We start from the raw sequence: 15,348 nt of genomic DNA, 5'->3' as shown, positions 1-15,348 counted from the left end.
CAACACCGTACACACAATTCCCTCGTTAACCCTTTAACTACTGAAGACGAGTATACACGTGGCCCAGTGCCTTTCCTGGGGGCCTGTGGGCGTGTATAAACGCGCTGACTCAGTTCCGGTGACGTTTGGAAGCGATATGTCTGCCACTCTCAGTGTCACGTAATGTAAACAGATCCCAATAGCGAAAAGGTTAAAAAGAGCACTCGGGTAAAAAAGAATAATTTTAGTTTTATAAATACATTAAATAAAATAAATGTTTAAATAAAAGCAATTATATAGTGTTTTAATTATCCTATCCATATTCCTGAATCCTCAGTTCAGAATATAAATTTAACAAAATTTGTAAATGTGATGTGGCCCGCGTGAATCTTGCCTGTTGCACCAAATGGCCCGTGTTTTAATTGAATTTGACACCCCTGCTGTAAACAACATTGTAGTTACTTTTCTATCCCTGCTTATTGTTGTTTTAAGATTTTGATCTAAATATACTCTCCCCAAATTGACACATCTTCAAAGTTCTAAATCAAAACCACAAATTTAAAAAAAAATTTTTTTTTATTATAACCCACAAATTGAGCTTCTCCTTATCAGGTTTTTTAATTACGCTTTTCTTCTTTAGAAAGCCCAAGGGACCATGTGAGCTCTAGTACTTTCCTAATGATGTGGTAGTATTCCTTACAACTCCCAGGCGAATAGCCCTGTCTGGGAAGGCAATTGTCTTGGTTGAATAGGAATTAATGTCGAGGGTATGGAAAAGGAAGTTGACTTGATTCCGTTTTCACTAGCCTGTCACAGATGCTAAATTGCACGTTTCATCTGAGGCACCAAAATAATAGATATGAAATTCCAAAGTGAGGTGTCAAGGTGCAGACTTTCAATCAAAATACCAAAGACCAGTTTTATGAGTCCAACACTCCTTACCCAATGGAGGAAATAAAAGTGTCTAGGAATGAACACCGAGGGAGGGCTTTGTGAGGAGTATTTTCTTAGAGGGAACTGTGCTGTGATTCCCCCCACCAAGGGTAGGGAAGAGAGGGCTTCAGTCAGCCACTCAGAGAATGGTACATATGGTCGGGGCACAGGTGATTGATGTCTGACTCCAGCCCTGGAAATCGAAAGATGAGGAGTGAGGGACTGGTGAGCTATTAGTACATTGGCAATGGGAAGAATTGCTGTTGTTAAGACTGGTCTGCACCCTCAAGTCTATTGGAGCAAAGTGGCATGAGTGTTTCTATGGACTAGCTGTGGGATACACAAGAGAGAATCTTCCTGCAGCCTCTTTAAGTCCTGCTGGAGAAGACAGCTGGGTGTGTGGTTAGAGGATAGCTTGGGACTCCTACAGAGAGGCAGTTTGGAGGGGTCCTCAGGAAAGCCAGGTCTGAGTGGAAAGCAGGTAGTCAAATGAGTAGCACTTGCCTGTGTTAGAGAGCCAGCAGGGAGGCTGCCCAAGAATACTTGGAAGCACCCATGAGAGAAAGAGCTGGGTTGACACCTTTGCCAGGCTTGGAAACTTTGATGCCATCTTACAATTGTCCCAGTCAAGTAAGATCTCTCCTGCCTGCCTTTTCTCTGGCCCCCTTCCCTGCTCCTCTGATCCTAGAAGGATAAAAACCAGCAGGTATTAAGCAGGGACAGAGATGAGCAAAGAAAAGAGAAGCTGACAACGTTCTTTTTCCTGAAGGCTGGAAACCTGCCTCTGACCAGCTCTAGATGGGGGAGGAGGAGAGAATTCTTATCTTCGAATAAAGATTAAAGTATTTGGTAATATACTGGTTTGGACATTCTAATTAAAAGACTCTAGTGCTTTCTATCACCTATAAGTGATTTTAAAAAAAGCTATATCCAGTAGCAGGGATAGAATTAACCCCACTGAACAAGTTTAAAGGAACAGTGAGAGGAAACATTAAAATTGCATTTATAATTTTATCCCAGAAGTACTGCTTCATCAATGAATTGGTTATATCACCAGCAGGAGCCATGGATGTGCTTTAATAACCTACCTTCCAGTGAGGTACCTGAAACATCGTGAATAATTCTCCCCCCACACAGATAGGAGTGAATGCCCAGTCTATGATAGAATTCCCAGGGATGGAAAAATGTAGGGTCCTCTCTTGCTTCTATCACTGTGCTGTTGTTCTATATATTTTAATAACTACCCAGTGGTGTGTACTTGTAGCTCTCACATGAAGAATGACAGAGTTAGACATATAGTGAATGGAGAAAAGATTATGAGATCAAGTCTAAAATAGTCCTTGGAAAGCTTTAGGATTTCTCAGGGAGGCAGACCCATCCCTTGTATCCTACACAGTCAAAATTTTCAATTTACAAATGCCAAGGCCCTGTCGTGTAAGTGATCTCAATTGATTGTCACTAGGTCCCTGTGACATGCAGAGGGCAGATACTATTTATCTGCAGTACAGAGAATAATAAAAACAACAATAGCTAAGAGTTATCAAGCACACGCTATGTATCTGGCACTTATGCTAAATGTCCTACAAACGTCATATTCATGTGTAATGCCATTAATTCCGCCACTTGACAGACGATGAAACAGGGTCTTAGGCTAAGTAATTCATTTAAGGTCAAACAGTAGAAGAGCCATTCAGCCGGCCTGCCAGTAAAATTTTTAATGAGGCTATTTTTAAACATATAAAGCATTTTTCCATTCCAAGTACAAAAGTAGCCTATAAAATACATATATTTTTTTTCTGGCCTGGGTAATTTGTTTTGTTGTTGTTGCTGTTTTATTTTTTTTTTGGGGGGGGGGCATATTCCCTTTTCTTAAATCAAGCAAACAAACAAAAATCCAAACAAAAAACTATACCTGTGGTATAGTGGAGGACATATTCTTTTTTTAAAAATTGTTATTATTATTAGTTTCAGGTGTACAGAACAATGCAATAATTACCCTTTTCACCCTTCACAAAGTAACAACCCCTCCCGCATCTACTGCCCTCACACCCCCGATATCATGCTTATCTATTACAATTCCATTGACTCCATTCCCACACTCTACTCCACGTCCCGTGACTATATGTATATATAATTATAGTTGACATACAATATTATTCAACATCAGCTTCAGAAATACAGTGCGGTGGTCAGGCCTCTACATCGTCTATGAAGTGGTCTCCCTAACAAGACATGAGTCCATCTGGCCCCCTAAAAAATATTTATAACATTATTGATTATATTCCCCAGACTGTCTTTTCTATCCCTGAGGCCATATTGTAGTTACCAATTTGTATTGTCTTGTCCCTTCCCCTTCTCCTTCATCCCCACCCCCTCCCAACTAGCAACCCTCAGTCTTTCCTCTGTGTCTCTGAGACTATTTCTGTTTACATTTCTCATTTATTCAGTGTTTTAGATTCCACATATAATTGAGATCATATGGTATTTGTATTTCTCTGACTGACTTATTTCACTTAGCATAATGTTCTCTAGGCCCATCCATATCATTGCAAATGGAACAATTTTCTTCTTCTTTATAGCTGAGTAATACTCCATTGCGTAAATGTACCATAGTTTCTTTTTTTTTTTAAGATTTTATTGGGGAATTGGGAGAGGGGAACAGTGTTGGGGAATCAGGGAAGGGGAGCAGACAAGTTGCTGATCTTTGGTTCTTCAGTCTAGTTGTGGAGGATGTCGCCTCACTGGCCCATGTTGGTATTATCATTGCGCTCTTCCTGGGTGAGGCAGATCGGTTGCGGGCCATTGGATGGCTGCTCACAGTGGCTCTTGGCAGCTCACACCGGCTGCTGGCCACTCACCACACACGGTAGCTTAAGGCAGCCCACTGCAACAGGGGCTGCAGCCTACACTGTCGCCAGCGACTTATGGCATCCCAGCTCCAGGTTGAGCTGTTGTTCACCATCTTAGCTGTAGAGGGCAGTGTCACTGGCCCTCGTGTGGGATCCAAACCGGGGCCCTGTTGCACAGAGCTGGCGTCCTAAGCCAGCTCTTAACCAACGCGCCACTCGGCCAGCCCCGAAATGTACCATAGTTTCTTAATCCAGTCATCTACCGATGGGCATTTTGGTTGTTTCCAGTTCTTGGCTATTGTGAACAGTGCTGCAATGAACATCGGGGTGCATATATTTTTTCGAATTAATATCTTGGGTTTTCTGGATAAATACCTAAGAGTGGAATTGGTGGGTCATAAGGTAGTTCCATTTCCAGTTTTTTGAGATACCTCCATACTGATTTCCATAGTGGCTGCACCAATCTGCAGTCCCACCAACAGTGCACCAGGGTTCCCTTTTCCCCACAACCTCGCCAGCATTTGTTGTTTGTTGATTTATTGATGATAGCCATTCTGACTGGCGTGCAGTGGTATCTCATTGTGGTTTTTATTTGCATCTCTCTAATGATTAGTGAGGTTGAGCATTTTTTCATATACCTGTTGGCCATCTGTATGTCCTGTTTAGAGAAATGTCTCTTCATATTCTCTGCCCATTTTTTAATTGGGCTGTTTGTTTTTTTGGTGTTGAGTTGCATGAGTGTTTTATAAATTTTGGATACTAACCGATTATCAGATATCTCGTTGACAAATATCTTCTCCCATTCAGTAGGCTTCCTTTTTGTTTTATTGATCGTTTCCTTTGTTGTGAAAAACTTTTAAGTTTGATGTAGCCCCATATGTTCATTTTTTCTTTTACTTCCCTTGCCCGCGGGGATGTATCAGTAAAAATATTGCTCAGGGTAATGTTTGCAAATTTACTCCCTATATTTTCTTCTAGGAGTTTTATGGCTTCAGGTCTTACATTTAAGTCTTTAATCCATTTTGAATTTGTTCTTGTATATTAGCCTATAACATATTAATATAGTCAAGTCTCTATGGATACAGTAGTCTCCTCTTATCCATGGGGGATAATTCCAAGACCCCCAGTGGATGTCTAAAGCCACAACCACACATAGGACCAACCCCTCCATATACTGTTTTTTCCTATACATGCATATCTATGATGAAGTCTAATTCATAAATTAGGCACAGTAAGAGATTAACAACAATAACTAATAATAAAGTAGAACAATTATAACAATATACTGTAATAAAAGTTATGTGAATGTGGTCTCTCTCTCTTTCAATATCTCACTGTACTGTACTTGTCCTTTTCGTGATGATGTGAAATGATAAAATATTTATGTGATGCGTTTGCAGTTTGAAGTGTGACAGCAAAACTAGCATGAATTTCTTCTTCCTTCTTCACAATTTCATGGGTTGAAGATTTGTTCTTACCGAAGATCTTACCAACTTCAGCATACAACTTTTTTTTTTTTTTAAGTCAAGAACTTTCACCTTTTCAGTTAAAAGAAGCACTTTATTGGCTTCTCTTTGGTGGATCTGAATTTCCTTCATCTGCATCCCCACGCTTGTGCTTTGGAGCCATGTTTAAGTAAAGTACAGGTTACTTGAACACAGGCAGTGATACCTTAGTAGTGATCTGATAACCAACATGGTTGCTAAGTGATTAATGGGTGGCAGTGTGGATGCACTGGACAAGGGGATGATCTACATCCTGGGCAGGACGAATCTGGACAATGAGAGAGAGATTACTCAGAATGGCGTGCACTTTCAAACTTACAAATTGTTTATTTCTGGATTTTTCTTGAATGTGTAATTACTCAGCTATGTCTGGTTTCTCAATGTTTTTTATTAGTTTCAGGTGTACAAATCAACATATCATTAGATATTTACACACCTCAAAAGTGATAACCTCAACAAGCCTACTACCCATTTGACACCATACATAGCTATTACAATACCATTCACTATATTCCATATGCTGTACTTTACATTCTGTGAGTATATATTTTTTAAATTATAGTTGAAATTCAGTATTACTTTATATTAGTTTCAGGTGTACAGCAGAGTGGTTAGGCATTATCACTTAATTTATTAAGTGAACCACTGATAAGTCTAGTACCCATCTGACACTATACACAGTTTTTATAATATTATTGACTGTATTTCCCATCCTGTATTTCACATCCCCATGACTATTTTGTAACTACCAATTTGTATTTCCTAATCCCTTCACCTTTCTCACCCATCCTCTCAACCCCTCTCCCTTCTAGCAACCATCAGTTCTTGGTATCTATGAATCTATTTCTGTTTTGCTTGTTTGTTTGTTCTGTTCTTTAGATTCCACATATAAGTGCGATCATATGGTACTTGTTTTTCTCAGTCTGACTCATTTCATTTAGCATAATACCTTATAGGTCCATCTATATTGTCGCTAGTGGTAAGATTTCATTTTTTTATGGCCGAGTAATACTCTATTGTATAAATGTACCACAATTTCTTTATCTATTTGTCTATTGATGGGCATTTTGGTTGCTTCCATATCTTGGCTATTGTGAATAGGGCTGCAGTAAACATAGGGGTATATATATATTTTTTTCAAATTAGTGTTTTGGATTTCTTTGGCTAAATACCCAGGAGTGGAATTGCTGGGTCATAAGGTAGTTCTATTTTTAATTTTCTGAGGAACCTCCATACTGTTTTCCATAGTGGCTACACCAATTTGCAATCCTACCAATAGTGAACAAGTGTTCCCTTTTCTCCACATCCTCACTAGCACTTGTTTGTTGATTTATTGATGATAGCCATTCTGACATGTGTGAGGTGATATCTCACTGTGGTCTTTATTTGCATTTTTCTGATGATTAATGATGTTGAGCATCTTTTCATATGTCTATTAGCCATTTATGTCCTCTGCCCATTTTTTAATTGGATTGTGTGTTTTTTGGCGTTGAGTTGTATGAGTTTTTAATAAATTTTGGATATTAACCCCTTATCAGATATATCATTAGCAAATATCTTCTCCCATTCAGTAGGATGTCTGTTTGTTTTGTTGATGGTTTTCTTTGCTGTGAAAAAACTTTTTAGTTTGATGTAGTCCCATTTGTTTATTTTTTCTTTTGTTTCCCTTGCCTGAGGAGATATATCAGTGAAAATATTGCTAAAGGTAATGTCTGTTTCTGGAATTTTCCATTTAATATTTTTGGACTGCGGTTGACCCTGGGAAAGTGAAACTGCAGAGAGAAGAACAGCAGTTAAGAGGGGACTATTATACATGTGTCTATACACATCTATGAAGAATTGACTGTAAGTAGTTAGTTATATACAAGTGTTTATGGATGTATATGTGATTGTATCTTTTTAAAATAAAAAATTTAGAATGAAATGCACTAATATATTAGCAGTGATATCTCTAGGTAATGGAATTATGGGTAATTTTTGCCTTTTCTTTTATTTCTCCTTAAATGATCAATATATGTTCTTTGTTTCTCCTATGATAGGTTTATTATTTTAAAAATTATTATAGGTTTATTATTTTTTAAATTATTATTTACTTTTGACAGTTTTATTGAGATGTGATTTGCACACTACACAATTCACTCATTTTAAATATGCCATTTGATGGTTGTTGTTAAATTTAGAGTTGTGTACCATATCACCACAATCCAATTTTGGCACATTTCCATCACCCTCAAAACATTCTTTGGACTCATTTGCAGTCACTCCTCATTCCCACCACTCCAGGCCTAGCCAATCCCTAATCTACTTTTTGTCTCTATAGACTTGCCTTTTCTGGACATTTTATATAAATGGAATCATTTAATATGTGATTTTTTTTGGTCTGGGTTTACTTATGTTTTTTTAAAGGAAGTGGAAGTATAGTCTTTGGTTTTTTGCTGTTCCCTTCAAAACAAAACAAAAATCCCTTATTTTCTTTCTTTTCATCATACGATAATTATTAACAGCTTCTCCTGTACTTCTGTAGTTCCTGACCAACAATGAAATCCCTTTCAGACCACAACAGTATAACAGTAAAGCTATTCCTGACATTTCAAGGATCTCTTCCATCCTTATTCTTCTCAAGTTTTCCTATTTTTACATAAAAGAAGTTATAACTATTTTGTTCTTATCACCTGGGCAGAAATTTTTGGCATGCCTTCTACTTTCATTCTATTGATCAAACCAGTGATGCCATCACTGAGGTGCAAGGACTTTGGACTCAGACCTGAATCTGGTTCAGTACCCCCTCCATCCCCACCCAGCTCCAGTAGCTGGGGTCTTGTGAGGAACATATCAACCTTTCCTGAGGCTCAGTGTCCTAGTGAATATCTTGGAGTTACTGGAACCTAATTCCAGGGCTGGATGGAGACATGTATGGGCTCTGGGTGAGCTAATGATCATTGGTGCTCTGTCAAAAGGATATTCTTTAAATAATTTTTCAACTTCTATTTAGAGGAAAGGCAGGATCACCACACAGCAATACAAAAACCTTGCAGTTCATTAGACCTATTCTTCTTAAAACGCACATTGGACAACTTAGGGTCTCACTCCCACTCCAAGCAGCTCATCAGAATCTCCCTTCCAACCCAATCAACACTCCTCTGAATGTAATGATAAACATAATTTTCTCTATTTCATTACATTTTCAGAGATCTTTGTCTGTTCTTGTGGAATAGTGCCCTGGATATCTGTCATTCTGGCTCTGCCTCATAGACAGTTTTGAAGATTAAATGAGATATGCAAAGAACTCTGCATCATCTGACACTCAGCGGATGGTCAATAAATGGTGACTATTATTAGCATCACGGCCAAAAACTATGGGCAACTCAGAGCTTCTGTTAATGACAGGTCATATGCAGTCTCTTTTTCCTCTAGCTCCTTACCTATAAGCATTCTCTGAGTAAAGGCATTTTGAGAGAGCATTTGGTGACCTTGAAACATTCTCAGAAGTTCTTTGATGCCTTTATAAATTAATTTTAATAAATATAGGAGACTCATTTTCTGTCATACATCTATCATAAAAAGCAACAACATAAATGCCTTTGGTAATCTTAAATAGTATAACATTCCAAATGTTATTTATCTTACACATGATGGAAATTAATTGGATAGAGGTCAAAACTGGGGGACAAGCCCTGAGCAGGGAGGTGTTTGTTGCTGAAGGAACGATGGCAGGTCTGAAGCCAGATCCTGGCGATGGAGCAGAGGGAAAATGGCAAATTCTTGGAGGAGTTTTATAAGGGTACAAGCATGCTGGAATGCACATGTTGTTTCATTCACTCCAGTCTGCTTGAAACTCCTGTAAGCAGGGGAGTGAGAGAAGGGTAGGAGAGAAAAAAAAAAGTGAAGAAAGCAATGCTATGTCTCTTTCCCCATTGTATATCCCAAAATGCACACCACAAATATCAAAACAGTGCTTGGTAGTGGTCCAAAAAATTTAATTTGTCCCCAAATTCCCGAACAACCATCAAAGCATAATTTGATTGTTGGCAGAGTGTAAGCAAACAACTTCCAGGCGTAGCATTTGTTGCGCACATGTAGTAGAGACAGACAGTAGATAGACCATTCAACACTCAAGCCATGGAAAGAATGGCATGAGGGGCCAACCATCCAAGTTAACCCACGTCCCTTGTGACCTTGGCCCTCAATCCCTAAACCTCAGTTTGACTTGTGGCTCTACTGCTTCCCATTCTTTTGTTTCTTTTCATCATACGGGTGATGGATGCCCAAGCAGGTCCAATGCTCAAGGCCTGAGACCAATTTGTCATCCCCTCAGTCATCAACAGTCACCATTCTGGCCCACTGGCCACCCTTTCCTGCTTCCCTCCATCCCAGCCCTTCCTCACCCTTCAAGAGAAATTGTCCCCTGGATTCCACACTCAGAGACCACTGTGGGTGTCCCCATCCCAAACCATAATAGCCTTCCTCTCCATCCCTTTTTAAAGGGGAAACAGGAAAGGTGAGCAAGAAACCACCAGCAAGTTTTGACAGCTGCCAAGGAAGACTAATGGATTTCTAGGGAAACAGAGAGGCAGCAGCCATTTTAGTGGCATTTGCTGTATGAAAAATATATAGACACTGACATCTCCCCCACCACCCTCCCACCCTCGGCATCTTCTCTCCCTTCACACTTCAGAGGCCCCGAGGCGAGGGGTGGGGCCCAGGTTTCCCTGAGACGCAGCGGCCACCTGTCGCAGGTGACCAGCTACTCAGTCACCACCTAGCCCCCTCCCCGCAGTGGGCGGGACCGCTGGATTCCCCACCCCCGGGCTCCGCAGTGCAGCTGCGGGAGGTTTGGGCCCTCCCTGTCCCCAGTCCCGCCCCTCAGGTCCCCTCCCTCCACCCAGCCCTGCAGGCCGCGAGTCGGCAGTTGCAGCCGCACAGGTTGCGAGGCGGTCCGGGAGGAGCGGTCCGCGCGGCGGGCGAGGCAGAGGCAGAGCGAACGCGGGAGGTCGCTGCAGCCAGGGACACGCGTACTGCTGCCCAACATGGTCGCTGCGCACGCTGCCCATTCTTCCTCCTCCGCCGAGTGGATCGCCTGCCTGGATAAAAGGTAGCTCGGGAAGGGCCCCCACTGGGCTGGGCCCCCACTGGTCTCCTGCCCCTGCCAGGAGACAGCCGCGGGGACGGTCACCCAGAGCCGCAGCCCCATACCTGGGCACAGCCAGGGAGGAGGGTCCCCGAGCGGGGGAGGGGGCTGAGGGGCCTCGTCTGGGATGCACGGGGACTCAGACCCGTGGTTCTCGTGGGGCATCACCTGCACGAGATTTTTACGTGAGGTGGAGAAAATGTAGTGCAGTGAGGGCGTGGGTGCGGGGGAGAGCGACAGCCTCTCCAGCCCCCGCGCCCCTCCCTCACCTATCCCTCCCTTCCCCTACCCTCTAACCTGCGACTCCAGGCTCGGATCTCCGCTGGGGGGTTATTTTCTTTGGGGATCAGCGGACAGAAGAATAGATTCATACCTTCGTCTTAACTGTTCAGATCACTAGGAGTAAATGTAATTTAAGTTTTAAGGAGGAGTGGGGGGAGAGGCAGGTACAGATAGTAATATTCTTTTTTTGTTCCTGAAAGCAAAGTGTGAGGGACCCAGTGGTGCTGTCAAGTGCCTTCTCAGCCTGTGCCCCCGCAGTTGCTTGCTCAAGGTCTGTGTTAGGAAGGTCACGCAGGAGACTGCTTTCATCTTATTACTTGCTTCTCAGGAAAAGACCCTTACTCTAAAAAATTAAAACCATAAAGCATTGTAACTTCCCACGACAACTCTATATAAGGAGGTGCTGTGTGTTACAACAGATTGCAATTGTTTCCAGGCTCTGACAGCATAATTTTCTGTTTGTCCAGATTGTGGGTTTAACAGTAAACATTACATATTATGTTAGCAATTATAGTTTATTACCCTGATTAAAAGGTGATACATTTGAACTTTTAAGAACTGTGCGAGATTTCTGCCTCTGTGTTTCTGAGTTTGATGCAGCAGGGCAATGATTCATGTCTTGCGGCTATCTGCATGATATCTCTATATGCATTTGTGGGAAATATTTTGCACTCTGCCATATTGAGATTTTTACATTCAGCAGATTCGTAGCCAGATCAAACTTGAAAATCTTAAGTATAATATGCTTTGCATACTTTACTATTATAGGCCTTTGTTGAAAAAAATTAATTTGAGAAAAGCTAAATGCAGCTCATTTGAATAGTTGAAATATCTGAAAATAACCTTTGCTTTCAGTTACCACACAGTAGCAAGATTTTTGGGCAGGCAATTTTCTATTTGTGTTTAAAATAATATGTACTAATATTAGAGGAGTTACGTAGTAAGAGAATTGAAGTGGTGGTTAAATCATACAGAATTATGTATAAGGGAAGAGCCTACTAATATCGTAAGTAATCTAAATTTAATAGCTTAGGAAAGATGAACTATAAAAGAAGAGAAAATCAAGCCTCTTGTATGTAAACGTATAAATATTAGTACTTCCTCACGAGTGAATTTTTAAGATAATAGATTCCATATTTCTATTTGCAGAAGTGCAGGGCAGGTCATTTTTGGAACAGTTAGTAATTCACTAGAAACCCTTTGGACTTTAAGTACTTATGGCAAAATCATAGAGCAATACTAACACAAGTGGGCATATTTGACTCTGTCTTTTCATAATATGTATCTGCCCAAATGATTTTGTTTGGAGTGGATTTTTAGAATATGGTGCCACAATCTAATACCACCATTCATAATCGGGAGAAAATCTACTGGGGGGAAAAAAACAACCCTCCACAAATACTGAGCCTACCATTCATGGAGTACAGGAGAGTGGACAGATCAATAAGTTACGGTTTTTAGGCTCAGGGCTGTCACAAACCCTGACATGTTACTTTTATTTCCTTGAATGTCTGGTAAATGAGGTTAGAACTATCTGTCTTACTGTGGGTCAAATGGGGAAAAAGTGGTGAAAGTTCTTTGAAACCTATTAGGTGTCGTGTCATGTAGGTATTGGTGTTGAGAACCTTGCATTTTCCACAGTATTGATGCTAGAATTCCTTCGAAGAAGTGTTTAGGACTGGAAATGTCATGGTAATAGGGACTTGTTTTGAAGTTGCATTTTTACTTAGATTATCTGTTAATTTTGTAGAGAAGGAGGAAGACTAAGGGTGCTGATGGGCTTGGAAAGCCTCCTGAAGTCCCTCCTTAGAGTGACACTGCCCTTAATATTTCTGAAAAATGCAATCTTGATACCCTATTTCAGGCGGTGTTGGGCATTGGGGATGAAAAAAAAGATGAGAGTTGCTTATTGACTTGGAGGGGTATGGTGAGTGAGGGTGGGTCAGCTACATAAACAATTAACCACAATGCAATAAGTGCTTTAATGGAGATGTATGAAGTGCTTTGGGAATGCAGAGGAGACAGTTGGTAGCTCTGCCAGGGATGCTTCCTGCCTGGAAGCTTGGAGTTTGAGGGGAATTTTATCAGGCAGAGAATTTGGGGAGGTCATGCCAAACAGAGGGAGCAAAGACACACAGACACAAAGACACACAGAAGTGGTGAACAAAGACATACAGAAGTGGTGTATAAATACACTAATTTTTTCCCAACCACAAATTCCTCTTGTGACCAAATCTAGAGTATAGGAAAACATGCTGTATTTTTCTAAACTTTTGATTATGGACATTTCCAGGTATACACACAAAAAAAGAGGGAACAGTACATTGAACCCCTATGTACAACTTGGAGATATGATGCTGGAACCTTTTCCATAGCTGGGTAATGTAGTTTAGATATGTGCATCGTGCAAGTAGCAACTGTTGGAGATAGCTAGAAAAAGAGGGCCCAGGAGTTGGAAATAAAATGGGAATTTAACTTAGAACATCTGGGGGCTGGCCAAGTGGCTTAGTTGGTAAGAGCTCAAGCTCTGAACAACAGGGCTGCTTGTTCGAGTCCCACATGCGCCAGTAAGGTGCGCCCTCTACATTTAAGATGGTGAACAACAGCTCGACCCAGAGCTGGGCTACGGTCAGTGGCTGGCAGCCGGCATGAGCTGCTGTGAGCTGCCGAGAGCGGCCGTCCAATGGCCGGTGAGTGACTGCCTCACCCGGGAAGAGCGCAATGATAATACCAACATGGGCCAGTGAAGCGTCGTTCTCCACAACAAGACTGAAGAACAAAAGGACAGCAATTTGGCTGTTCCCCTTCCCCGATTCCCCAATGCTGTTCCCTCCCCCAATTCCCCAATAAAATCTTAAAAAAATAAATAAAATAAAGTAGAACATCTGCAGGAGTAAAGAAGTATGAAATTAAAGAAACAAACAAAACAAGGAAAATAAAGCCTTAGAAATGTTTGTTAGGCATGCCTTGAAAGTTTTTATAGATAGGACAAATATTATATAAACTTGCATGTGGGAGAGAGGGTTGAAAAATATGTAAATAGATGGATTAGGTTGAAGAAAGAAAATCCATAGCTTCTTATGTATCAGGCATCCAAGTTCTTGGACAATGCGGGGTTGAGGTGATGAGAATGTACAACTACTAATCTTAGGCATTGAACAATTGGATGGATAAAAAGATATTGAAAAAAGTCTCAGCAGACATATTGGTAAAGCAAAACAAACCTACCACTGTCTCACAGATCTTAAAATTCTTCCTGAGCAGGGATGGTAACTAGAAATGTATTACCTAGTAGCCACTATTTCAGGTTTAAGATATGTAAAGTGGTTTTGTTTGTTTTTTAGTGTGTTGACCATTGTTTAATTTTAGTGACAATGTTTTTACCATAAGATTTTTGCCACCTGTGAATGTAAGAACCATTTAAAAGTCATAATTCTTACGGTTGGTAAGGGAGTATTATGAAGGGACCACACATATTCACATACGAAGTGTGATCAAACAATATGGTGAATGTTTAAATTAAAAAAAAAATTATTATAGTGAAAGACACATTGCCATGAATCCCCCTGAAAATACTCCCCCTTGCTTCGAACTCCCATTGTTCTTGCCGCTTTCCGAGGCAGCTCTGGAAGTCCTCTTTCATGAGTGTTTTTAGTTGTGCTGTCGTGGCTGTCTTGATGTCCTGAATCATTTTGATTTTTGGGAAGAGTCAGAAGTCTCATGGTGTCAGATCTGGTGAATAAGGTGGATGAAGACACACCATAACGTTTTTATTTGACAGAAATTGCTGTATAACCAGAAGCAATGTGTGACATGGAGCATTGTCATGATGGAGGATGATTTATGGCACACTTTCAAACACACCTTTCAACTGTAGCTCACACCCAACTGACTGCATTGAACAAGTTGAAACTTGTCACACACTGTTACTAAGGTTCGATGCACTGATTCCCATAGTGAAGATCCCTGCCTTTCTATTGAATGATGCTCAGAGGCAGTATTCACCGTATTTTGTGATCACAACGGGAAAGGCTCTGTGTCACACATCGCTTCTGGTATGGCAGTTTCTGTCAAATCAAAACATTATGGTGTGTCCTTATCCCTCATCCACCTTATTCACCGGATCTGGCACCGCACAACTTATAGCTCTTCTCCAAATTCAAAATGACCAAAGGTAATCAAATGTTTTGAATCAATTCAGGATATCGAGGCAGCCACAATAGTGCAACTAAAGACATGAAAGAGGACTTTCAGAACTGCTTTAGAAAGTGGCAAGAATGATGGGATAAGTGTGTTCAAAGTGAGGGAGAGTATTTTGAGGGGCGTTAACGGCAATGTGTCTTTTACTGTAATAAATTTTTTAAAAATTTAAAGTCACCATATTTTTTTATCACACCACATATGTCTAGTGAATGATCATAAATATTCATGAGTATGAAGCAAGAGATGGCAAATTATGGCCCATAGGCCAGATCTGACAGTGTGTCTCCTGAGTTAAGAATGCTTTTTACGTTTCCTAATGGTTGGACATAAACCCAAAGAAGATGAATATTTCATGATTCCTAAAATTTATATGAAATAGAAACTTCAGTGTCCATAAGTGTCATGTCCAGTGTGGCAAGGGCAAACAGGTTTCTCTTTTTTTTTTTTTTTTTTTTTTTTTTTTTTTTTA

At 40.6% G+C, this 15,348-nt stretch overlaps 1 protein-coding gene across 2 annotated transcripts in view; it reads left to right on the top strand.

Annotated features, from left to right (window-relative positions):
- The first annotated feature begins 10,115 nt into the window (after positions 1-10,115).
- The window catches only part of RAPGEF4 (Rap guanine nucleotide exchange factor 4), a 298,057-nt gene continuing 292,824 nt past the window's right edge, over positions 10,116-15,348 (top strand). For both annotated transcript variants that reach the window (XM_019653708.1, XM_019653706.1), the window contains exon 1: positions 10,116-10,358. In XM_019653708.1, the coding sequence (XP_019509253.1) occupies positions 10,294-10,358 (65 nt within the window). In that variant the 5' untranslated portion in view covers positions 10,116-10,293. The remainder of the gene's footprint in view (positions 10,359-15,348) is intronic.

The sequence above is a fragment of the Hipposideros armiger genome, unplaced genomic scaffold, assembly GCF_001890085.2.
Source record: "Hipposideros armiger isolate ML-2016 unplaced genomic scaffold, ASM189008v1 scaffold_205, whole genome shotgun sequence".
NCBI lineage: Eukaryota > Metazoa > Chordata > Mammalia > Chiroptera > Hipposideridae > Hipposideros > Hipposideros armiger.
Note: the sequence above shows the minus strand (reverse complement) of the source record. Positions and strands in the feature narration are given on the sequence as shown.